The sequence below is a fragment of the Triturus cristatus genome, chromosome 4_1 (assembly GCF_964204655.1).
Source record: "Triturus cristatus chromosome 4_1, aTriCri1.1, whole genome shotgun sequence".
NCBI classification, from domain to species: Eukaryota; Metazoa; Chordata; class Amphibia; order Caudata; family Salamandridae; genus Triturus; species Triturus cristatus.
In genome coordinates this window covers 1,145,691,486-1,145,718,866 of record NC_140585.1, presented here as the reverse complement: position 1 = coordinate 1,145,718,866, position 27,381 = coordinate 1,145,691,486, and the positions used below count along the sequence as shown (strand labels likewise).

Below are 27,381 nucleotides of genomic sequence, written 5' to 3'. Positions count from 1 at the left end.
GACCTGGGTGAGCCATTCTCTAGAGACATACCAGGCCGGCATCTGAACCGAAGGAGAACAGGACAGATACGTACATTTATTTTTACGTTGTCCTCTTACGTCCACTTCAACGGCAGCACACACCCAATTCTCCTACAGACAATGGTCTAAAATCAATCCGGAGTCCTTTTCACTAGCTTTCATACCCCCTAGGCATCCCCCGACCAACAATATCGTAGATAATCTTACCCTTTTTAACACTACTGTTCTAGCGACCATCAATTCTATTGCCCCTGTAAAGATATGTACTAAAGCCCCTAGGAATATTTTGGCTGTCTGGTTTACCCCTGAACTACGTACAACGAAAAGCCGCTGCAAAAATCTGGAAAGAAAGTGGCGGCGCACCCACCAAGACACCAATAAAGCGAACTTTAGAGCTGCGCTCACTCTTTATCATAAGGAAATTAAACAAGCCCGCAGAGCATATATAGCCTCGCAACTAAGGCTAGCAGGTAATGCGCCTAAAATTCTCCATCAAATTCTGCAAGATTTCACTTGTCCGAAAGCTTGTGATTTGGACAATAATCACTCCCAGTCTCTTTGCAATAAAATTAGTTCCTTTTTCATACAAAAAATTGATACCATCTATGATACATTTTCTAAAACCTGTCACACTTTACTGTACGATGACACTGTGAAATACCCTACTGTCAAACACTCAACCTTGCTGACCTTTCCTCCCCTCTCACGGGACGAGACCGTCACACTATTGTGCAATGTTAAATCTGGCTCTCCCTTAGATGTTATGCCTGCAAGAATAGCGACGTCTCTTGCATATGCGCTTGCGGACTCTGTTAGCCTGCTTTTTAACTCCTCTCTAAGAAAGGGGCTAGTTCCCCTCTCTTGGAAAGCTGCACAGGTCATTCCACTGCGTAAAAATAACAAGCTTCCTATGGATGACCTCTCCAACCTTCGCCCTATTTCCCTCCTCCCTTATCTGAGCAAGGTCCTCGAGAGGTATGTGAACAAACATCTTTCGAACCATATCGAAGCGACTGGCTACCTGGACCCGTCCCAATCAGGGTTCCGCGCAAACTACAGCACCGAGACTGCCTTGGTAGCTGTCACCGATTACATCAGACGGACGCTTGATCAGGGACAATCTGCCATCTTGGTCCTTTTAGATTTTTCCGCCGCTTTCGATACGGTTGACCATCTGACCTTGCTCGGAAGATTAAGAGGGACAGGACTAGGGGGTATGGCGCTGAATTGGGTAACCAGCTTCCTTACTAACCACACACAAACCCTTAACCTAGGATCTTTTCGTTCCACCACCGAATGTCTGACCAAGGGCGTGCCACAGGGCTCTTGTTTGAGCCCAACGCTGTTTAACATCTATGTGGCCCCCCTTGCTTCTCTCCTAAGATCCCTTGGGTTCATCCCCGTATCCTATGCGGATGATACCCAACTTATCTTCCCTTTTGATAAATCCTCACTGTCAGCCCAAACATCTTTCTCCCAAGGTATGCTGGCTATTTCGGAGTGGATGAGCGGAAATTTCCTGCAGCTGAATGCCAGCAAAACTGAGATTATCCTCTACGGAGATGCCCCTATCATGTAGTCACCAACTTGGTGGCCAACTGAGCTGGGCCCCGCTCCTTTGCCTAAACTAATAGTAAAAAACCTTGCTGTTCGCTTCGATCAGGCTATGTCTATGAAGGATCATGTATCTCACACAGTCAGTGCATGCTTCTTTACACTGCGCCTTCTGAGGAAAGCTCTTCCCTATCTCCCGGACTCTTTTCGCAAGACACTTGTTCAGGCTCTGGTATTAAATAAACTGGATTACTGTAACGCCCTTATGGTCGCCGCTAATGAATCTGCCCTCAGCCGTCTGCAAGTGGTGCAAAACACCGCAGCACGATTGTTTACCAAAGCTCCGGGCAGATCAGCCTCTCTCCCGCTGCTTCGGCGACTGCACTGGTTGCCGGTGAGGAAACGAGTCAAGTTTAAGCTCTGTTGCTTGACACATAAAGCACTGTGGGGCCCCGGCCCTCCATATCTGGCTGAAAGGCTCCTCCAATACATTCCCAACCGCGACCTGAGATCATGCTCTAAATCTCTGCTACTCATTCCGAGGATAAAGAGAGCACTGTTAGGAGGCAGATCCTTCTCCTACCAAGCACCGTTGGTCTGGAATCAGCTTTCCCTCCCGCTCAGACAATGCTCTGACTATCTTAGGTTCAGAAAGATACTAAAAACCACCCTTTTTACAGAATGACATCTCTCCATCGTCCCCGCACAGTTCTGCCAGCGCTGAGAGACCCCTTCGGGGGTGATTCACGCGCTTTACAAACTATCTAACATAACATAACACATAATTACTCGGTCCACCGCCCAGGGGTGAACAATTCAATAGACCCGGCCCGGAGAAATAAGTGCTGATGCTTAGCACCGGAAACACCGGCACAAATTAAGCACTAGCTTCATAACGAGAAATAACCACAAAATTAGGCGTAACTAAGAGTAATTACACAAAATGCATCATGAACTCAAAACATTACCTGAGTGGCCCATTTGGATTAAAATGCAACAAAAAAAATTAATTTCGAGTTGATTTTTGGACGCTCATGGTCAAAGCACTGGCACTCAAGTTTGGATGTGTAGTTTGAACTAAAAAAATGTGAAATGTTTGTTGACTGCCCACCTTAAAGGAATTACCATTCACATTCAAAATGCTGCAATTCGCATTTGTAGTTATATGCTAAAAAAATTACCTGGTCTGCTTGGGGAAAAAGTCTACTTGAAGTGTTTGTTGAATGCCTGCATTAAAGGGACTGCTACTCACATATAAAACACGAATATGTGACTTTACAACGCCACATATTACATAGCGGTAGGTAACAATGGGGTCGTTACACCATGCGTGCCTTTACAACGCAAGTCATTTCTACAACTTGCACTAGATGGCACGTTGGATTTAGGAATAGTAGCAAAATTACTATTCCTACTCCAGTTAGTGCAACAGCAGGGAATGTGTTGGATTTAAAATCCAACACATTCTTTGGTCTTGCACGCCACCTAACGCAAATCGTAGAAACGACTTTCGTTGTAAAGGCACGTGTGGTAACAACGCGGTCGTTGTAACGACCGGGTTGTTACCTACCTGCGGGGTAAGAACAGCGTTGTAAATGCTGTTTTCCCATAAAACACTGCCGCTGCCCAATGGTACATCTCATGTTAAATTTCTACCCAAACCGGATTACGTGATGTGGCATAAAAGTGTAATCTCAGTAATTTTGTGTAAAGTTTGTTACCTGAAATTACCATAATTACGCCAATTATGCTGGCAGAATTCGAATTTCATCCAGGCATCACTATGCGGATTTGATCTATCACATCCAAAAACGCTCTCTTTACTAGAATCATTACAGGGCACCAGCTTTAGGGATTCTCTTGCTGTGCTAGTTCTGTACCCCCAAACCAACAGATTAACCGAATTACCAGTGACATAGGGAACAGTCTTTAATGAATAGGACACAGCGTTCTGTATGGAACTGGCCACTGACGCCTCCAACAGATCACAGAGGTTTCTTTTAAACACCTCATCATCCTCAACTTTATAGGCTTTCTAGTCAGAAATATTTATACTGCAATTAAACATAGGGATTTAAACCCTCACCATGCATTTGGTTTAAATAATTAACTCAGAAATAATAAGAGGTCAGGCTTTGTCAGAAGAAAAGGGATCAAGCTAAAGTACAAAAGAAACCTCTAGCGCAGTGGACTTTAAATTTTTTAATGCTGTACCCCCCCAAGGAACAAAAACAAATCATCAGGGCTCCCCCTTAACATTTTGCACAATTATTCTATTAAACTGGCAATGTTTAAATATGTCTAGAACTAGTGAAACATTCCTGTTAAGTTCTGTTATCGTTTTACAAATGCACTCAAAAACACGGTTGCCTAACATACTTTTCTGATCAGGCAAGTCTTACTAACGTGTAAAAGTACCCACAGTGTGATTATTAGAAATGGGGGTGGAAGTTTTGAAGACTATTTGGGGTCCCTTCCCTTTTGACACCTTCTCCCAGCCAGGATATAAATGACAAAAGATGTTAGTGATGGCTCATTACCGATGGCTTGGTGCCACTCATCTTTTTCCTCTGAAAACACGGTTAAACGCATAATACTTATTTTGGCCACAGCCTGGTACTATATGTACATTATGGTGTCCTGTTTTTGTGTTTCTTCTTTGTGCATAGATGAGCATGATTTATGTCATTGTAGTTCTCGGCTTTGAATATGTGCTACTGAAATAAACAGCAAGAAGATAGAATGCATAATAGAACTTCCTAACTTGAAATAAAATTGGAAAGTTCAAAGGTAAGTTAAAGCACAGGAAGGATTCCTCATGAATGTCAGCAAGAGGCCAAGATAACCAAATTCTCCTTGCAGTGAGATGCAGTGAGGTGCAGATCACAAGTCTAAATCCCATCGGGGATAACTCAGTCAAAGGTCAGTACGTTAAAGTTTAGTCCATATTTTCTAACAACAGATATAGGTTCAAGAGTTTTTCTGAAATTGGGTTTTATTTTATGACAAGGGCACCTTATCCACAAGTGCCCGGACATAGATGTATTCTACAAAACCTCCCAGTCATAATTACTAGTCATCCAAACCATTCTCTTATGGACAATGGGGGAACCCAGTATTTGACTATTTGGGGATCAAATCTAGTGTGCTTTTAGGAGTTATTCTTTTTTTCTAAATGGAAAAATGCTAGTTTGTGGGTCATTTTGAATAAAGATATAAAATGTGCAATAGCAAAAAATTGTTAGGACTCTCATGAATTCAAATTGCATACGTTTCAATTTTTTGCCATTGATTTGCTTCTCAGTGCTTCATCTGCTCAGACATAACAAATAGACATGCCTATAGTTTTTTTAATGGCTGTAATAAGTAAGGTACCTTGCAGGAAATAGAATGCAAACTGCTGCATAACATGTATTTAACCCAGATCTCTTGACTGGGGGAGAATGTCTGCATTGTCAGCATTCCGTCCATCATTTGTTTGTTGTAACGCATAACATGCATTGGCAAAGCAAATAAGTCTGGTTTGCAAGTGAGTCCTGACTAAAACATTCAATCAGCCTTCTGTAATGAAAATCACAAATCAAAACATGATTTATTTTTGTATAAAATTTATCTATGAAATAAATACTTTCATTTGTGTATATTCATATTCATTCATTTGAGTTGTAAAATATTCACTTATTCATGGCAATGCAATCACTGAGAGAGAATGAATGATACATGAAACAGCCAACAGCTTGAATTGAGAGAGCAATACTCCTTTGGGTGGTGCCAAAGCCCACCCTTTGTATATTTTAAAGAATTGGTAACAATAGTCATACAGACTGCTGTGCTGTCAGGCCGGGCTTTACAAGCGAATGTGATTATCAGCACCAAGGGGCGCATGAGACTTAAATTTAAGTGGCTACTATGAATGAAACTGTGGCGTTAGATACTGACCAATGACGCGGATGTGGCTGCAGGGAACTGTTTCAATAAGCAATGCGCTCGTTTCATCACACTATAGTCCCAACACCGAGCTCAAATTGGTGAATTTGATTGAATATAGTTAAAATTACAATTGGCGATTAATCTAATGTCCTTTGAATTGTACCACTATTTATAATTTCTCACTGCTTTCTGCTCGGTTTGATAGTCTACTCCATTGAAGGGGCCCCTGGCGGGCTTTGAAACGCGAGTCACTCTGTGAGGAGTGGAGGAGATTACTTTAAATTTTAACATTTGCAAGAGAACAACTATTTGCATATTCATATTAGGAATAAATCTATTGGATGTAGAAATATTTTCAGCTGTGTGACACTTACTAAACTGCTGTTGGTAAGAAACCAGACATTACTAGTAGAAAAATACATATAAACACCCAAACACGCACATATAATACCAGTCGTTGCTTTTTCAGTAGAAAGACAAGTTCCAACATGGAATCTGGAGAACAGTTGACTATTTGCATTTCTTGAACAGTAAAGTCCTCAATAATCTTCAGAATTTTATGCGAGGACTTCTAGGGATTATTACCAGTAGGTGAGACTGTTGTAAATCCCTTTTGCTTCCACAAGGTCGAAAAACCTAAGTTTGTCAGTTTTAAAAATGACTCTTCAACCTGCTGATCCTGAGAAAGGGGCTGGAGTTGTAGGCAAACATACATCTAGATTAGTTTTCTAATCTGATTCAAGCCTACACACTTATTCGTGTATTTAATTTCATAGCCAGTTAACTCCTAGGGAAACTTTAAACTACGATTGGGTGTTGAGAACTGTTTGATAATAGGTTTCAAGTACAGAGGGACATACACACCAAAACAATAACTCTCTTTCTTCACAATTTTAGCCCACCGGTCCCCCATCCTCTCTCAGAGAGCGCTGAATATAGAAACGAAGGATGAGAAACACAATAAAGGAGAAACAAGGGCAGCTTGTCAACAATCAACGCAGCCACAGTGAGTACCCCACTTGTACAAGGAAAGAGGCAACAATGTCATATAGCTTTGGATGATTAATTATTGCCTATTACACTTGATTCCAAGAAGCATTCCTAGATTTTCATACAAGCAGGTCTACCACATCCTACGCCTGTAGTGGAGACAAGTCGTAGCCAAAGTGCCCTTGTTATATTAATTTTAATACAGAAAAGACTAAAGACATTGTTAAATATGCTATAGAACTGGCCTATACATTTATAATGGTTGATCCACCCAACACTATCCATTATATGTCTATTTACCAATACCTACCATAGCCAGCTCTGGGTCCTGTTGCACCTCCAGTGGAGACAAGCAATAGCCAAGCTTTGCCAACTCTATCTCAAGGAAGCCTGCCATGTTCAGAGTCATCTTATGGTTCAGCAGATGATCTTGAGTAAACTCTCCATTCACAATGTACCCCACCCACCCCACCCCAAATAAAAGCATTGCTTTAACTTCCCCTTTCTATCCTCAAGTTGACCTAAAACGAAACGCAATTTAGGCCGTTTTTGAACCAGTCCCAAAACATACCTGTTACAGTGGCACATCTGTCTCTTTCTGGTTGGGGTTCCTAGGAAGACAGTGGACTGTGAGCAATAACATATAAAATAAATGAAAAAGAAGACATTTCCTTCCCATTACTCCAAACGTGGAAATGACCACTTAAGACACCCCTATCCCAACATTACTCTCAGAAACATCATTTTCTGATTAATGGCCTGGTGTAAGGTGGATTCGCGGAGATCTCATGGGTTTATCAATAATCTATCCCTTTGGCCTCTCGGCAAACACAACATATATATGTCAAAAATCACTCAAGTCTGAATTCTGAGAACGTTGCACGGGGCGCTCGAACACCGGAGATTTAAAATCTGGCAAACATTTTTCCTAAACCCTTTTAATTCAATTTACCCTTACCACGTTTGGTGATTCTGTTATAGTTCTCTTAATAGCCCTATTTTAGACTAGGTCAGGAATATGTTGCAACAATAACTACCCCTAAAATAAGCAGACTAGAAAGGCACAGAATACCCATCAGTCTGCAAAATTGATCCGTTGATGGCGTTTGATCGATCATAAAATCATAATCTTTTCCCTCTTTAGCAGACCTCTCTCTTAAACAACCCCACTTTGCAATGCTCACATTAAGGTAGATTAATAATTTAACATTTTTTGTAATTTAAGTATTAGACCATTTGTTACATGATTAAAAGATATAGTGGAATTCTAGGAGTGGTGGTTTCCTTTTGTCATTTCAAACAACCGAGATAAAATCCTTGAATAATAATGGGGAAAAGCTGTGAATCCTTATCAGTAAGTATGATCTAAAAAAACCTTGCCTGCAAAGTCTACCTTAAAATCTTCTACCTGCTAATTAAATTGTCTTTGAAAACGCGGTCCTAAAAGATTCAAAAGGGTGGAATGCTGAATGATAGATGTATAATCAAATAACAAACAAGCTCTGCATTCAGGTTGTAGGAACTTTGTGACTGCAAAACTGTCCCTAATGTTGTTTTCTCGCATAACAGACGCCAAGCGCCAGCAGTCCAGCTCCCACCACTGACTCCAGTCCAGAAGAAAAGCATCAAATTCCAAAAGCACCCTCGCCACCTCCGCCTTCTCACACCTGGCACAAGAGCCAACAAGACGCTCTACCAAACATGGCATGGCCGGCCCATCTACCACGACTACCACACCTCTTACCGCTGGTCCATGTTCGCCAATGCACGCAGAGGGCATGCGCAGGAGTATCTCATTCACCCGGATTGGAACTAGTTATGAATGCTTGGGTGGCAGAACAGAAACCGTAGGGGCAGAACCAATAAGTCTGCATAGAAAAGACAGTGGCCCAGATTACTGTTGGTAACATGATACAGCACATATCGCAAATATGAGTTGTGCGATAAGCACTGCTATCCTTGCATTTTCCCCATGTAAATTTCAGTAATAAAAGGAGATGACGATTTTGGGGTGGTAAACACCAAAAGCTGCAGGTTATACCCCATTTTTCTGGCAATAGCTGTAACTGGTTGGTATTTATTGCAACCGATAAATTCTGAATCCAGACATGTCAAAATATATCAAGTGATATAATTATTACACCTATTTCTGGATGACCGTAATTGAGGCCATAGACAGGATCAAGTAAATACAGTGTATAGGAAGCCCAATAAGCTATTCTTCAATCCCTCTGCTTGCTGTTTTTAACACGAGCCCTTGGCCCTGCTTCACTTTAAGTTTTTTTATCGGTGGAGATAATTCAATTTCTTGATTGAATGATTATCAGTGCTATCAGCTCCTTACAATCTCTCTAGATTTTGGAACCTAAGATAGCGCAGTTTGCCACTTAGACCCCAGGTGAAACACAAAGACTGCAGGGCACCAGGGTCTTCCATTACAGAAAAAAAGTTCTAAGTCGACACTTGAGTGTTGGTTAGCGTTGGTTGCCAACAACTGGATCCCAAGAAGATGCCTCCTCCTATCTTTCATCACTATAGAGCACAGTGTATTGGGCAGTAGGTATAAGAACAGCACAAGTACTGTGCATAACAGACCATCCTAAAAATTCCTGTGGTAACCATTTTTTGGTGGTCCAGGCCAAATATTTTTCATCCCAACATTAACCCGCCAACATACACAGAACAGAACGCACTCGTAAATGGTGCCTAAGCCAATCCTATTCCTGAAGGAGAATTTCTTAGTCTGTCTTCCTCAAATAATGCTTCCTGTTTTATTTTTTTGCAGTGGGAGGAAATAAAAAAGATCATCAGTGAAACATGCAGCATTTACGAAGGTGGCGCCCTACTTTAACACCACTTATATCTTCCTATTACGGTCCCACATTGAACTCTACAGTAGTAGTTGTCCTCAACAAGTCCCTATAGCAGGTTTTTCACTGCAAAAATATCTGGTTGATTATCTGTGCTGATATTTCCAGCCCATCCTTCAAAATGGTGCACAGAATCAGATATAGAACAGTAGAGATGTATTACCCGCGCAAAGATAGCCTCTGCACATGCTGAACACCAAAATGTTAGAGCAGCCTTCATCGTTAGCAGATTGATGCTTCTGTACATCTTTTTAAGCAAGTAACTGAAATACTATGTGAATAAAAATGAAGCGAAAACTTAACCACTGACGTGTTTTTACTCAAATTAGACATTTTGGAAATATTTCAGAGGCTGCCAAGTTTATGAACTGTAAATATGAATAAAATGCAACAGCATAGAATACAAATATCTTAGGAGTATCGTTAAGATCAAGCAAAGAAAGTGAACAGATACCTTAGTTGAATTCACAAATCAAAGATGGCGGCACTATTTACAGTTTACATAGCAATATATTTGCCCTAATCCCACCAGAATCCTAAATTGCTGAGCAAGATTTAAACCAGTTTGGCGCGATACTGAGAGAGAACGGCCCACTTTGGGGATAGCAGAGCAGGGTTATGACCATCAATGGTTACTGGTGATGATCGCTAGTAAACAGCTCCAGTGGCTGCCACTACCCCGGAGCCTTCTCTTGAAGCACCAGCTTATTTTAGCCCATCCTGGACGAAAAAAATCTACAAATATTTATTTTTTGTGTATTTTGTTCTATGAACATTTTGTACCCACTCCTCCTGTTGCGAATTGGACAATAGTAATTTTTTCTCACAGAACTCCACTTCAGCGGGACAACAGCAGGTTTGCTGATCACTGCACAGCCACATATGGGATAGGTTTTCATTCCTTCCTACCTTGATCGCAGTAGTGGGTAGCAAATTGAGTCTTTCTAGGGAGAACCATCTTCTTTCCTCTTTGTTCTCCATTGCTGGAAATTATTTCATTGTTTTGGGTAGGCTTTCTGATTCTTCGAGCTGTGTTTTATTGAGGTCAACTTTCTTATCCTCTCACAATTCTTAGGAGCTCATAGGCTGAATACAGTTGCTTCAAATAGGTCTTTGGCAGATATGTTCATCTTGAGGTAAATGAACATATCCAACCAGCAACTGTCTATAAGGCTGTCGTCAAGCATGGTGTGGCGACTTCCTGGCTGTTAATGCTAGTGGGCCAAAACCACGTTCTACCTGCACGGGTGGTGTGAAGTTGGAAACTTGAAAGCTTTTTTTACAGAATTTACTTTGTACTGTATTCTCACAGACTTGTAAAATAAAACCTGTATTTGCAGATGTCAAATATTTAGGCAGGAATGGAGCATTGAATGCACGGCTGCTGCTGTAGGAATGCGCAGCCTCGTTTTTTTTGCCTAAGTAAATAAATTACATTTTGGTGAGGTATCTGCCTAGAGGGGATGTATGTCGAGTTATTCATTTAACTCCATAAATTGGGCTAGAATGTGGTGTGTCTAGCTGAAAGTTGAAGTAGTGTCACATGGTGTACCAAGTCAGCTGTATGAACAATTGCGGTAGCTCGTCAGGACACTTGATGTTGGTTTGGTAAGGAAAAATGGAGCCACATCAAAGGTAAGGTTGCAGAAGAAAACTAGTGTCAAAAGAAATAACTATTGCAAGCTGGTATCTGCCACTCAAACAAGTGAAGATGATAATTACAGGAAAAAAGGATTAATCTCTGTCCTGACTAACACCATCAGGGGGCAGACAGCAAGGTAGCTTCCAAGGAACTGCCTCTAGGTAGATCTACAATTCATCTAAAACATTCCTGAGAGGACACCCTAGGCCTCTGGATCCCTCACGGATAGGAAGCATAACCCTAACATTAACTGATGATCCAAGATGCTCAGGTTAAGATTTACAAGCAACGTGAAAATATATGGCGTCCTTAGGTTCGCCATGGAAGGGAAATTAAAAATGTGCTTTGAACCATTGGTCTACTGCTGACTTCTGGTGCACATTCACATGCTGCGCGTACTGATTCTCATCTAGTGTCGGGTCTGGAGAATTGGAAGCTCGTTTTCCTCCAAGTATTACTCCGCATCAAGCGTGAGTAGAATTGCCGATTCCTACGTCACCTGAATCTCACATTGTATCTGGATTCAGGAAAGTTCACAGCTGCAAGTCATCAATCGAAAGCGGAGGAGTATTCACTTGCACCGGAAATAGACATGTACCTCAGCCCTTGGTTGTTGTTGCACATTAGTTGCCCTCAGAGCTAAAATTCTATTTGGCCAGACCTTAAAACCCGTGAAGAATGGAGCACAGAGGAAAGAGGAAGCTCGCCAGGCCTCTGATAAGCAGACTGATCCATGTGGAGAATCCACACACATCCATTTTTAGTCTGTTACAAAACAAGTCAAAATTCAATTTGGTAGAAAAACATGGGAAACGTTTTCTTGTCACTCCTAAACTGAACTAGGTATTTTAACTAGAACCAGCCAAGATGGTAGGTTTGGCAATCCTATTCGTTACAGTGATGGTTCAACAAGCACCGATTGCTTCCTGCTTCACTATTCAGTTAATCATAGATTGGTTTATTGCCCACAGTCCAAGTGGAGCTATGATGTCAGAAGCCCATTTGTTGTGGTCTTTAGCAGCTTTCCACTCCACAATAGCAGAGTCCTCTTCTTCACATTGGATCCTAGACGTCTGTCCCTGCCCTTACCTCGCGGGTGGAGCTAGAGTGCATGAAACAGGACACATACCATCCCTGCTTTGGATGAAGCTGGAGACATCCCTGCTTTGGATGAAGCTGGACACATCCCTGCTTTGGATGAAGCTGGAGACATCCCTGCTTTGGATGAAGCTGGAGACATCCCAGCTTTGTATGAAGCTGGAGACAGCACTGCTTTGGATGAAGCTGGAGACAGCACTGCTTTGGATGAAGCTGGAGACATCCCTTCTTTGGATGAAGCTGGAGACATCCCAGCTTTGGATGAAGCTGGAGACAGCACTGCTTTGGATGAAGCTGGAGACATCCCAGCTTTGGATGAAGCTGGAGACAGCACTGCTTTGGATGAAGCTGGAGACAGCACTGCTTTGGATGAAGCTGGAGACATCCCTTCTTTGGATGAAGCTGGAGACATCCCAGCTTTGGATGAAGCTGGAGACAGCACTGCTTTGGATGAAGCTGGAGACATCCCTGCTTAGGATGAAGCTGGAGACATCCCTGCTTTGGATAAAGCTGGAGATATCACTGCTTTGGATGATTCTCGAAGTCTCGATTGGTCTGCCCGATAATGGCTCTTTTGTTTCATAAGATATTCATAAGAAACAGAGACATTTAAAATGTTGTCGGACCAAACACCTTCCACCATTTTCACTCCCTTCCACCCACCTCCACTGCAAGCCCAGCAAAATACCCCATCTTACCTCTCTTACAAACTCCACAAAGCGGGCCGTACTAGAACAATGAGGAGCACCAACACTCCTGTCCCTGTACCACCTTTATTAAAAAAGAAATCAACACAGTCTCGCTCTTTCTCTGGAAACGCGCCCTCCGTCTGGAATGCCCTCCCTAAAAATCTACATTGCAGCTCCTCCTACCCCAGCTTCAAAAAAGACCTCAAGCTGCTCCTTCTCAACAAATACTGGGGTCCTTAATATACTGTTACTGGCCACTAATTCTTACCCCTGCCTTGACTGTATAGGTCCCCTTACTTATTGTGTCACCCCCTCCCCTATTCTATTCTTTATTTCGACCACCTCCCCCCACCTCTTTATTTTTTGGATAATACCCACCTTCTTCCACCTGCTTTCCCCCTACCCCTCACCCTCCACAGTCGCCCTTCTCTTTCTCGCCCTCCCCCCCTCCTCATCCACTAACCAACTTTGCTTTCATCCAATTCTTCTATCTTAGATCTGTTGTTTGACTTAGATCTTCCTAGTTAATTTACCCCATTTAAAAAGAACACTGTCTCAAATTTCCAAATTGACTTGTCTCATTACCTCAATGTACAAAAAGTTATATTGTAATTCTGTATTACCAAAGACTGTAAAGCGCTCTGATACTCTTGGGTCCAGCCAGCACTATATAAAACCTTTTAAATAAATAAATCAATCATGCATTTGTCCTTCTGTGGTGCACAAGTCCAACCCAAATGAGCAGGCTTCATCAAGTTCATTGTCTCTCTTTACAGCCAACATCAGACCCACTATTGCTTCTCTGTGTCCAGCAAACCAGCGGGGTAATAATAGCCCCCGCGGTGTCAGGGGACCCCCGAGCTCCAAGGAGCCCACCCCTGTGTACAGGCATCAGACCCCTGGCCTGAAAGCTCCTGTCTCAGTCCAGAGCATGGGGGCACCCTCAAGTTTCGTTACGCCACTGCCGCAAACTTAGGGCTTTCAGTGCCCTGGAGAGTGTTGTAATAGAATCATGCGCCAGCAATCGGAGCACTTTCCCTCATAGTTTCTGAAATTGCCATTACTTTTCTGCCAATTTAAACTCTACCTTCAGCTTCCCCAATAGTGGCCAAGACGTTTTCAAATTTGGACTCAACCCCTCATTTCCCACCCACTGGTAAGATGTAAAGTCAAGAATCATTGTAGATTTTGGCAAACTTTCTTTAGCGATGACCAAGAATGCGCGGCCTATGTAACACCATTTGGTTTGCACCAGTACGAGCAAACACTCCAGAAAATGTGCAGACAAGAAGCCTGATAGAAGGTTAGTAAATGGAGTGGTCCCAACCCTCCATCTTCAGGCTTACTGGCGCCCTGCTGCCTCACAACCATGCCTCCTTATCGTGCATATGTGGTTCAGACAGAGCGTTTCTAAGTTTTGTGCCTCCATTTTCGGGAGCAGTCAGTGGGAGTACATCATAGAGATATATTATTTTAGGTAAGATCAATGTTCCCACCTATGCTATCTGCCCCTCCCATAAGATTTGGTGTTAATGCCAGTTAAACACTTCTGCCTTAGCCATACAAGTTATCTTGTAACGCTACTCATCGTGTCCGGCAAAGTGTTAGCTAGGACCAGGGCTTTAAGTGGGCTGGGTCTCACCGGGTCTGAGCACCGGCAGTTTTTAGGTCTCGGCTGCGAAAGGCTGCGCTTGCGCAGTCTCGCTCCGAGATTTAATGAGTTGGAGTGACTTTGAGAAGAGGGGCTTGCACCCGCCCCTCTTCTATCCTGTTCTCCATTGGCTGGCCTCTTAAATGCTGGCCACTTAAATGCTGGCCAGCCACTGGAGAAGAGGTCCAGTCACTCCGTTGAAGCCCCGTCTTTTTCGAATCGGGGGGCGTGTTTTTTGCGAGAAGTCTCAGGGAGGAGACAACAGCAAAACACGCCCCCAAATCCGAAAATGAGGCTCCCTTTCTCCGAGGCATTTCTGCTCTGCCTGCCTCGGAGAAAGGCGGTGGTGTCCCGGCGTCCGGACGCATTTGGTAATTGCCAGGTCGCCTACTCGAGCTTTGAAGCTAAACTCGCGCACACATCCGTGGGTAAGGTGACAATCTTCAGTGTTGTTTCTTTAAAGATTAGAATGCCTGTTGTAGTGTGTAAAGATACGTTTCATGTCCAGACGAAGGAGGGGCATTGGGGTGCTCGCGGGGACATTCTTGGCGTGATAATAAACTCTAAACCTATCGGATTAAGGACATACATGTAGGCGCGTAAATTTCCTTACACAGCGTTCCCTGCAGACTGGCTCGTCTCTAGGCGCCCAGAAAAGCACGGGCTAAAATATAGTCCCGATAAATGGTGTTTGTAATGCTCTAAAAATCGGCACATTCCTCTCTCGCTCCTCGCCCTCATGCTTGCCCAGTATTTTCACCCTCTCCACTCCATGCACCCCTCGGCCCCCCTCACGCCTCTTCCTGGTGACTGCTCTCTACTGTCCCCACCACCATGTATCTCTCTAACGTCCTTTCCCCTTCCCCTCTCTGCTCTCCACGTCGTAGTCTTCTCAGGAGACCTGCGGGAAGGACACGGGTAAGAAGGCATTACCGGCAGCTGTGGGCTGTCCAGTTCCATGCGTGAGTAGCTCATCCATTTCGGGTTTTTTAGTTGCATGCTTTTCTTTTATCTGTAGTCCTGTATAACCCATTACCCAGCCAGGACTTCAAATCCCAGAATTCTATGAAAATTCCTGGACTGCCCAAACTAGTAGCTTGAGAGCTCTACAGACAGTTCCTGCGTATTTACAGGTTGACTCGGGAAATCAGAGGCTTAGCTACTAACCGAGTATCAGTTGCAGTCAGTGGACCTCCATTATACTTGTTTTTAACTCCCAAACTGTGGGTAGAGAGGTCATTATAACATGCTCGCCTGGGGTCCTGTGGTGCACTTGCTACGTCATTGCACAGATTAAAAACATGACTGGCAGCAGAGGCGCAACTAGAGCCAAATTTCGGGGGGGGGGGCTAAGCAAAAATTTCGGGGGGGGGGGCTGAATCTTTAAACAGTAGGCAGAGTGGCGCTGATTTCGGGGGTGGGGGGACTGAATCTAGGCAGAGTGGAGCTGCAGGGGCTCTTAGAAGGGGTGAAACAGCGAGGCCTCATTAACATGCAAATGGTCTGTTAAAGACCTGTGAAGTGCTCGGGCGCGGCTTTGTGTCTGCCCGGGAAGCGGTCTCATCCCGGGCTGCCACACACGACGGGGGGGGGGGGGGGGGAGGCTGAAGCCCTGTGAGTCCAATGGGTGTTGCGCGCCTGACTGGCAGACATATCTTTTCCATTGGCCGTCACAGCGTTTTATTTGGTGTTTATTTCTTTTGTATATAGTTATGTATGTTTTGTTTAAATTGCATTTATGTAGCTGTTACCCCTGACAAAGCGTGTATATGATCCTGTAGCACGTTTAGACTATGGGCTTGTTCTCGCAAATTTTATATGTATATATTTTTAAACCTTTGCATACTTAGAAAATTCGAATAAATAAATGCATGTAATATAATCTCGCCAGGATGGCATTGTTAAAAGGAAAAGGTATGTAAAATGACCAAAAAGTAAGCTTTCCATATGGAAAATCTCGCAGCAAAATAAAAGTTCTCGCACCCCCTAAAAAATGTATGCATGAACATAATCCGCCCAAAAAAATTTTCCTGATATACTTTACCAGTGGGGTAATTTCTGCAAAGTGCACAAACTCTACAAAAGTAAATTTCTGCACATACTTCAGTTATTTTGACGCTTGCCTCAGCAGTGATAATGACACAAGTGATATTTGAATTAGAGCATAATAGCGGAGTGCAGCGTAATTTAAGTAATTGTAGCATGCTTCCGTCGTCAGCGTCGAGTGAATGGCAAAGATGTGTATATGTAGTCGGAGGAGGGGTGGGCAGACTCCAGCTCTGTCTTTGAAGGGTGAGACACGCCCCCTTGCTCCGTGCTCTCGCTTCACAGGGCCTGCTCCGGAGTGAGGACTCGGAGAGGCCAGTCTAGCGGAAGACCAATGGCTTCTGACATTAAATGCCGCACACTTCACGAGGCTTTTCTCTGCATTATTGGGAGACAGGAGTCAACTGTGTGCGCGCACGGCCCTTATCTCTGTGTCTTTGCCTGGTTCCTCTGTAGTTTTTCTTTTATTATTGCCTGCAGACTGGGAGGGTGTTTATTGTGGAAGGTGAAATGGTGATTTAGTGTGATGTGACTAATGGGTTCTCGTTCGGAATTATGTTAATCACGTATGGAGGGATGGATACACCCCCAGGATAAATCACAGAGCAAGTGGTAGGTGAAAATGTAAATAATTGAGAGAATGCATCTGCGAGGAGCACACTAGCACTGATGTATGCATGAGTGATTTATTACGAGAGGCATGTCTGTGCCAAGACCGGAACACAGAAGAGGCGCTGCACACGGGGCAACAGGAAGGGTTGTGATTCCAATGCAGCACCACCGTAGTAACAGGATGGGTTAGTCATGCGTAGGATCCCACAATCCTGTCAAGTGAGGACAGCCAGGATAACAACACAGGTCTTCTTAATCATACAGGTGACATATCCACTAAACCCCATCATAGATTTCACAACCATCTGAAAGGGGAAAACTGTACACACTCAAGAACACTGCCTGAACACAAAATGAAGGCTGCTTGTATTTTCCTCTGCGGAACATGTTTTATTTAGTTTTTAGGTCTCGGCTAGCGAACAAGCATTTACAATGCAACGGTCTCGGCATTGTTAAAGTTAGAGCTATTGGCATTGCTCATGACATTTTTTTTGTTTATGTTTTTGTTTTTAAAACATGTAAAGAAACGGCATTGTTATTTACAATGTCAATAGCTTAATCAGTGTGTGTGTAGGTGGCTCTGTGTGTGGGTGCAAATGCAATAGGTCTCGCATTTGAGAGTGATTAAGCTATTGACATTGTAAATAACAATGCCGTTTCTTTAAATGTTTTAAAAACAAAAACATAAACAAAAATAATGTCATGAGCAATGCCAATAGCTCTAACTTTACCAATGCCGAGACCATTGCATTGTAAATGCTTGTTTAAAGGGGGCCTCGAAACGGGTCTCTATCGGGCTCTGTTTTGTGCCTGCTGTCACTGCGGTCTGTTTTTTCCCGGACTGCAGTGACAGCAGGCACATCGATGTGCACGTGCTCACACGGCTCACTTCTCGCTAGTGGACAAGTAAGGGTATGACATCATGCCAGGTGAGCATTGTAGGGGAGGGGAATCCTTTAAAAAGAGTCATTTTCTCTCTGGATTTCTCTTCTCTTTTTGAAACTCAGGAGCAGCAACACTGTACTGGTGTCACCAGGGCTCTAAGTGGAAGTTTTTTCAATATTATATACAACAAGCCATAGTTGCTGCTTATTTATCTAATGCAACTAACAACCATGACAAAGCCAATAGTCCCGACTTGTTGTAGGTATGATGTTACTTGTTGTATCATATATCTAGATGCAATGACACAAACAGCAAAATACAAGTCGGGCGGCACACTATGCTAATCACAGATTGTTTAGCTTAAGTCTTTTTAAGCCAGGGCCTTAATTACATTGGCCACGCCCCTTTGAGAGACCCTCCAGTTTTTTCATCCCACTTATAGCCCTGGCTAGGACTACTCCCAGGTATTATAATTCACTCATCTAAAAGGGGTGGTGTTCTGCAGGGCCTACATGGCTGCTTCGGTGGCATTGAGGTTTAAAACCCCTGATTTGGCTAAGTTAACTTTAAAGCCATGGACCACCTGGAGTTGACGTGGTTCCGTTAGCAGGGGCGGGATTGACATATCTGTGCTCGTCAGAGTGAGGAGTGTACGTCATCAGTAAACGTAGCTTTGAAGATATCCGGTTCGAATTTCGTCCCCTTGATAATTGGGTTGTCCCGACTGTGCTGTAAGAATAGCACGAAGATATTGGGTATAGACATTTCAAGTTCACCTCTGTCAGATACTACTAAAAGTGGGGTGCTCGAGAGGTAGTTTCCCTGTAACCCCAGGTCTCTGTGCTATAGTGTTCAGTGTAAAACCTATGGAAGCAATTCCATTTGTCTTCTTGAGGAGTGGTATTCTGGGATGAGTGTCACTACTGAGGAGTCTTGGCTTGTTTGGCTGCCAATAAGCTGATCATTGTATCAATTTCCACATTACATCAACCACGTCGGTGATTTAGAAGATAGTAGACCCGTCCACCTTCAGAGTCCCCTCGGTCGACTGATATCATTGGGCTTTGTTTTTAGCTTCCATGAACGACAACTCTGGTCGGTGATGTTTAATGGTGACCTCTCGCCGGTGTTTGATTCTGGACATTTCAGCGATAGGCTGCCCTCTCACTACTGTTTTCATTGCATCCAGGAGCACAGAGGTGTTCGCTCCTACATCCCCAGTGATGTTTATTAAGTATGACAAAATAGTACCTATGTGTAACTTTTATTTAACAGCTTGTACTATAGATCACGAGGTGCACACCCTTTTTAAAAATATTTATTTTGAGCATTTTATGAATGCGTTATACAACACAGACGAACATTACAGCAACCTTACGTCACCAGCGGCCCCACATAAGTATAGACCACAGCAGCAATATCCTTCCATTGATGCATATGCAAGCAGTTCCACACAAAGCATTATCGGATGTTCCCTTCCCACTGAATTACAGAAACACCCTAGGGTTCATCTTGGGTAGACAACAAGTCCGTTGTGAGTGGGCTCCAAATGAATTTGGGCCTCTGTAATTCTTCAGCGTATAGTTCAAGATGGCCCCTGCAGTAGGCCAGGTCCATCAGACAGTTCTTGGTAGGACTTACCAGTTTGCCCCAGTCAAGAGCCACCCTCCTCTTTGCCAATAGCACCACTGACACAAATGTTCGACTGGCTGCTTGGAGGCCTTTACCCAGTCCCAGTAGACACACTCTAGGGTCATATTCCACTTGTTCCAGCACCATATCTGTTCATGCATTTGTAATCTGAGTCCAATATTTTTTGACAGAGGCACAGTGCCAGGCCAGGTGTAGAAAATCCGCCCTCATAAAGCACACATTTTGCATCCTCCTGCAGCCCACATTTGCATAGATTAGCAGGTATATATTTGGTGCAAGTATTTGAAGTGTGTGGAGTTGCGGGCAGCAAAACCTCCAATCCGCCATCTCTATCGGCCGGTCAAGAGCGCGTTCCAGCCCTCCAGGGCTTGTCAGGTTTCTGTGGCCTATCTACTTGCAACCAGTGCTTAATTTGTAAAACATTAAGTGCCAGGGCTCTTCTCACAAGACCACTGCAGCCTGAACCAATCATACCTTGCCAGCGCTGCCAATTACTGTATCAACATAACACCTACCCATCCCGCGCCTACTAGTGTGACAATTCAGACTAATTCAGGCCACATAAAGCTATAATAATAGCAGGAGAGGCTGCTATTAATCATTTTCAATGTTTATTGATTCAATAAACACGCTTGTTGTGCTCATCTCAAAATTAAAAAGACAGCGCCATCAAGTGGTGGACTGTCCCTAGAGCCGCTGCTGAGAATTAAGTGCCGGTGCCGAGCCCCAGAAACCAACTGCATAAATTAAGCACTGCTTGCACGGCGTTATCCAGGTTAGTTATCAGGTAACGGGGCATGGTGCTAGTAAGTAGTGTTTGCAGTGTATTAATTGTCAGCAGTTCTGAGGTGCACATGCTTGTCATCTAGTTTTGGGCTTGGGACATTCAAAATTGGTTTTCCTTCGAAGGAGGAGTTTCAGCTTTGAGGTGCCTCTTAATACCTCCTCTGATAACCACAATGCACCAGGAAAAAGACCCCACTTCAGATTGTGTTTTTCACCTATGTTAGTATAAGCATGGATATACTACTTATTACTAGGTCTGTGAACTGAAGAAGTAATATATGATAAATTAAGCAAGTATCCACAGGTTACCATCCACTCACATCCAGGGACGCACCTATGGAACACATGAATCTATAGATGCATAGGTTGTTAAATGTCAGTAACACTTTACATTTGCAGCGTGTGCTGCTGAAACACATATGCTGTACACAGGCTGAAAAACAGTATCCAGTTCCCTAGCGTGGTGGCTTGGGAACAGGAAGCGTGAAACAATGCTCTGAGTACGGTTTGTCCTACTTAAGTATTTTGTCAGCATTAGTGTCCACCTAGCAATGCTTAGTGAACATGTGGATAGAGGACAAAGTAGAAACTTTACCGCCATCTACGGTTATCGATTTCTTGCCCAGAAAGGCCATTTTGGCTCCCTTTTTTGTGCAAAATGTGCCCTAGGCACAGAATGTGATGTGCCGTTGGCTTTAGCATAACAAATCTGATAGCATTTTATAATCTACCTGGCAAAGCCAGCTTGGAAAGTGGGTTGCCAAGGCAACAAACAATTGCTTTATATTTAATGGTCTTGGTACAATCAACATAATATACATCATGGCCGATCTAAGGTATATCCAATGCTCTTTCCATCACCCACCGTGGTTGCGGAAAAAATAAAGGTAAATCAATCGACTGATTGACATGAAAAGGAGAGACTACCTTTTTCAATAAACGGTTGTGTGTCTTATGGAAAACTCAGTCTTTATGTACGTGCATGAAATACCTGCATCACTCACTCTACAGAGCGATATTATAGCGTCTAGCAAACTATTCTCGTGGGCACAAATATAGTGCCTTGAAAGCAGGCCCCATATATCCAGTAAGGACAATATTGAGGTTCTATGAAGGGACTGGCAGTACCCTCAAAGGGATTACTGTTTTAAAACTTCCATAACGTTTTTAAAAACAGGAATACTAAAGATGGACAGGTGTTCCTGCTTTGTAGACAGGTGGGCACTGCTGCCAGGAGCACACATATTGCAGGACAGGCCAGACTTGATCTTTCAAGTTGTAACAAGTAGCAAATAATCTTTTGCACTGTTACCATCAAGGCCTGCTGTATTATTAAGATTGCTATTGTGATGCAGAAATAGTTTCCATTCAGCTGCATAGTAGCTATCCTGACCGCTTAAGATCTGCATGCATTTGTGAGGAAATGGAAAACACCTAAACTCTAAGAATTCAAGCACCAGATTGCAAGACTGAATGCCCCGATTTTGGGGCGTACTTACTGTGGGTAGATCTGAGCACATTTGCGCCTAATCAACAGTGCGGATAGACTTTCTAGATGTAGAGAGAAGCCCCGCTGGGGTGTCCAGGTAGGGGGTGATGCGAAAGGATGTAATTTGTGCTTGCTGCCTTTTCATGATAACATGGAATCACTGGTAGTCAGGGAAAAATATTTACAAATCTCTCTCATCAGCAGATCCGTGCCAATGGACAGCAGACCAGGGTACTTGGATGCAAGATTTAGACATTTGTACGGCAAAGAGGCCTAAATCTGGCATTCCCAAATGCGGGAAGTAATGATTGAGCACATGGAGCTGCCCTTCCATTTGTGGGTGTATGGATGGCCTGCTGGATAGATCTGCAAAGTTGTCCACTCCTGGGAGGTGTTCCACCAACAAGGGTACTTGATGGTATATCATCGAATTCCAAGTTGGAATACATGGGAGGCGTGGTTCCATACAAATAAGAACCCCCTTGGTGTGAATTCCATTTGGAAAAGCTTGAAGAGCTTAACGGACCACCACAACCTCAATCATATTAATGTGCAAGAAACCAAGTTGGGTAGACTGCAGTCCCTGGATTTTGAAGTCATCTATGTGAGCTCCCCAATCCATGCGTGAAGCATATGGATTGATGGCCACAAGCAGCTGTGGATTGAGAAACAAACTGCTCAGTGACATGTTTTAGTGATTTTGCCACTGAAGGTTGTACTAAACACTGGGTTGTACCAATACTAAATCTGCTTAATCTAGAGTCACATCTGACCATAGCTGGAAAGGCAATCTTGTAAGGGACGAATGTGTAATCTAGCGTTCAAAACGGAGGCAGTGCATGAAGACTTCATTCCTAGTAGTTTCATTATCACTCTCAATGTCAGTGGGCCATTAAAACAACCTTCACACTCATGCATGGGCACGCTTAGCCTTTACCTGCATGTGTGGCTCCCAGGAACATTTGAGCCCCTGAAAGAAAAGGTGCAATTTTTCACATTGATTGTGAAGCCCAATTTCTGAAGAAGCAAATTTATTAGTGGAATGTGGTTAAATAGCTGCAGTTGGCTTCTTACCTCTACCCGCCAGCTGTAAAGCTTCATTTTCAAGTGACTGGATGCAATGCAGCAGTTGAGCACTCCGAGGTCAAGAAACAGCAACAATGTTTTGCCCTTGTCGGGAATGAGAAAATATAGGATATACTTTCCTTGTCCTCTTTGATGTTCTGGGACAACGTCAAAGCTGCCTTTGAGAAGCCCTTGTAACCCCTCTAGAAAAAGCCTTTGGCTATTCTTGCCAAGGATGTGGGGACAGGGTAGTGTGTTGGGTGCATGGTGTGGTACTCTACACAATACCTATCGGCAGTGATGGAGAGCACGCACTATCCACGGTTATACCCGGACAATGAAGAAGGTATAACCCCAGATGTCACCTAGACAGGTATTGGATGGTCAATGAAGGCAGGAAGTAAAGACAGGTCAGCTCTCATTGCCAGAAATGCCTATACCATGGGCATCTCTGGCCTTGCTGCAGCCATTATCACAGAAGCCACCTCTAGAGTACTATCCTGGTCTAGCAAGCATTCCTGAATGGACTGTTGCAGCTGGTATTGTCAGAGGAAAGGGTGGCACTGCTTTGGATGTTGCATGGGATTGCAGTGGTTAAAACCCATTCCTTGATGCTGAGGTTTCAAGACCTTCATCGCTTTAGCAGCGTCTATACTCTTCTTGATTTTCTCAAGCATCTTGTCAACCCAAGGACCATCGAACGGAGATCCTTTAAGCTATGGTTGTACCCGAGGGTGGAAGCCAGATGCACTAAGCAAGGCATGGTGGCACAGAAAGCTGCATCCAGTGCACACCTGATGGTAGCATTGGAGAGGATATTTTCCTCCTTCACAATCTCCTTTGCTATTTTCTTTTATGCACCCAAGAAGTGTTTGAGAAAATCATCACTCTCCTCTTTGATGCGTGCTGGACCTTGTAAGCCAGTCGATGGAATTGCCAATGCACAATTGTGTGGCGGCCCTCAATGCCACATGTTTACGTGATGATTCGTACTCTCCTTGTTCCGGTGGAACAGGGCAAGGAGAGAATTATCACCTGTACCCTGCACAAGTGCTCTCTGTGCTGTATGCACAATTAGAGACAGGTGGGGAGTGCCACAAATGAATAAAGTGACTTATGGTGCAAGCTTGATCTTTTCTCAACCCTTCAAGTGACCACTCTAATCTTCACTGTCAAGAGACTGTGTAGTGCACTCAGTTTTGAAAAAGGAAAAGTCATTCTCTTCCTTATCCACGTGCTGTTGATCTGTCACAGCATGATGTGCCGACACGTCATCACATGGGGAAGGCTTGACAGTGTAGGACTTCAAAGACATCCTCCTTGCCCAGCACCATCCTTTTGGTATGTTGGACTGGTTCATGGTAAGAGGCAAAGGATCAGCAGAAAAGTTCTGGTCAGTCTAAATGTAGAGAACCCGATGGAAACAGTGGTATGCAGTAATTTCTACCAGAATCTTTTGAGGAATAGGGTAGGCCATAAGCTCCTTGGATATAGGCTTCTTACAAGTAAGCCTAAGTTTTTTTGTGAAGGCTGTATGGTGGAAGATGGCTGACCAGTATCGGAGACAATATATTGAGTTTTGTCTAGCTTCCGGCTGTTGACTTTCTTCTTCTGAAGTGTATGGTGTGTTTGGAGTTTACATTTGTTGGTGCTGAGAGCTTGTCAGTTTAAGCTCTGCTTCGAAGCTGGGTACCTCAGCCTCGAGAACCTTCTGCCATTGAAGGTGTCTTTTGCTACCAACCGGTCTGGACTGTTGTGGGTGGTGCTGGCAAGCCTGGATTTCTTAAGCTCATTCTGTAGCATGGCGCTGAGGCTCTTTTGGAGGGAATACCCAAAGGGAAGATCGTCAGCGGGCAGAGGGATAGAATCTGCCAGAGGCAGTGAATGTTGTCTCTTCCTTCAGTGTGAGTCATCTGACTACATATACATAGTACTTTGATCCTGTGAGACAACCCACTGCCATATGTGCCACCTCCCTCCCCTACACCCCCCACATCAATTTCATCAAATTCAACTCATTTGATGGATTTGGGGACTGTGGTAGGCAATAACTTGGTACAGTCCTGGCACTGCATTGTGGAATGGTGTGTCCACGTTTAATCAATAATCATGCAGAATAGTCTTTATTGGACACAAGGAGTAATACACCAGCAGTGCATTTGTTGTGGACAGAGGTTACAGACTCAGTGCTGGTCTGTAGGAAGGTGGATATCTGACTATGGTTACCCCCAACTTTTTGCCTAGTGTCTAGCTGGTTTTTCGACTTAGTTGGCCTGAGATCCTGCCATTCAGGGTCTCAGGCTGTCTGCTCTCTCTTTAAAATGGACTCCATGTACCCTAGGTACATAACCAATTGGTAAGGATCACCTTATAGGACCCTGTACAGTGTACCCTAGGTACCCAGGGCATAGGTGTACCCTAGGCCTCCCAGGGGCTGCAGCATGTATTATGCCACCCCTGGTCTGGCCTTCCAATCAGACACAACTGGCTGATCACTCAGCTGGGGCAAGGTCGTGTAATCACCCCTTGCTTAGATATAGTATGCCTATATCTACCCTTATATATAGACACATGTGTACCTATCAGTCACTCCTATGGCAGGCCTTAACAATCCTGGAGGCAGAGTGCTTGGTAACATGTGAGATGGTGCTCTAGCATGAGCTGAGCCTGTCTGCAGCTTTCGGAACCATGTCCTTATAGCTGTTCTATGATATAGCCTACCATATACTCTTAAAGTGCCTTATAATCTTAAACGGTTATGGTAACTATGGTTTGGCTTTATCAAAACATGTCGTGTAAGGTGTCTAACACTTTGGAATAATACCCCCATACCATTTCTGGTGATGAGGATATTATTCCTCCCTTCTAGAGGGAGAGACATGTTAAAATCCGACTTTGCTGTTTAACTCTAACCAAAGCCTCAGCATCACAAAATGGATGCTGCTGCCACAGACACAAGTCTGACCTCCTGCTGCTGGGAGTGATCCCAGCCAGGGAGGCCTGGACAATAGGTTTCCTGCTTGGGGAGGTGCTAGCACCTCCCCAGACAGCCTTTAGTGTATTGGGGCAGGGTGGGCTGAAAGGAATGAGACATGCCTGGGGCACACAAGGTGTTCCTTGCATAGTCCAGTTCAAACCGGCGCTGGGGCACTCCAGCCCCAGCGCGAAACTGGACAAAGGGAAGTGGGTGTAACCACCCCCTCCCAGGTCACACCCAGAAGGCGTGACCTAGCAGGTATCCCAGCCCCCCAGATTAGTATAAGAGTGGGAGTTGGGCCTCAAGACTTGAGATTATCCTGAACCTGCAAAACTGAACAGAAACTCTGGACCTTCGACATTCGACGAAAGAAGAAGACTGAAGAATCTCCCTTGTAGCCAAGGAGTGGCTACCCTGTGCAAACAGGCACCATCAAGAGACTACCCTTTGCGACCGTTCTACGAGGAACCGACTGCAGAGCCCGACCAGAGCCTTGACTTCCAGACTTCTCCGACCCTCATCCACATCTGCAGCAGAGCTGAGATCCGTGGAGGCGACGAGCGACGTGGGACCGGCTACCTGGGAAAAGTGGCTAGTAACTTACAGCGCAGCTTCTGAGGTACCCTCGAAGTTGTGCACCGGGGATTGAGAAGCCCCAACCCCAAGCACCATCTGCACCGAAGACCAGCCCCCCACACTCCACGAGTCCTGCGTGGGGCCCTTCAGCATTTTCCTGCTTGCCGCGTCTGTCCGGTTGCTTGCCCGCTGGCTAGTGGCCTCTGTGACGACGCACCCTGAAATCTTCTGCGCTGGTTTCACTCCTCCAGACTGGCTCCCGCTTCTCTGCAAAGAAGAAGCACCCCAGACCTTCCTGGTCTGCACCAGAAGCAAGTCCTTTGTTCTTCGTGGGTTCCGCTTGCCAAGGCTTGGTGAGTCCTAGTCCAACTTCGACGCCGCCGACAGCAAGAGCCTTCGTGGGACAGCTCGCCTCCTGGTCCTGGTCGTCCTCGACGCTTCCTGGTCCTCCTGGCTGCAGCGACAAGCTTCACCTTCACCTGCAATCTTCACGACGTCGCCTGGTTCCTTCCTGGTTCCACGTGGTCACTGGCTAGTGACCTTGACTCTGTCCCTTCTGCTTGCAGGTTTCCTCTCTTCTTGATCCCAGCCTTGGGATCCACCGGACACTCTTCACTGACTGCCTGTCAGCATCTTTCTTCAGGCATCCATAGGAGTCGACGACGAAAACCGACGCATCTTCACCCCTATGCACCCGCAGCCTGTGGGCTAGGTAACTTGGGTACTCCGGTGCTCATCAGGATAGTGACTATCCTAGTGTCTAGTTTTCAAGTCTCAACTTCCTAGCTACTCCGGAAGTGTCCTAAATCTACCGTTTTCTAAACTGTACTATTGCTATTGACTTTTA

The 27,381-nt window shown here is 44.4% G+C and overlaps 1 protein-coding gene across 1 annotated transcript in view; it reads left to right on the top strand.

Moving 5' to 3' along the window:
- LOC146856217 (uncharacterized) overlaps nt 1–9,662 on the top strand; it is a 76,017-nt gene extending 66,355 nt beyond the window's left edge. The window contains exons 5-6 of the mRNA XM_085654277.1: nt 6,403–6,511; nt 8,065–9,662. Of these exons, the coding sequence (XP_085510403.1) occupies nt 6,403–6,511; nt 8,065–8,311 (356 nt within the window). The 3' untranslated portion in view covers nt 8,312–9,662. The remainder of the gene's footprint in view (nt 1–6,402; nt 6,512–8,064) is intronic.
- Nucleotides 9,663–27,381: the final 17,719 nt, after the last annotated feature.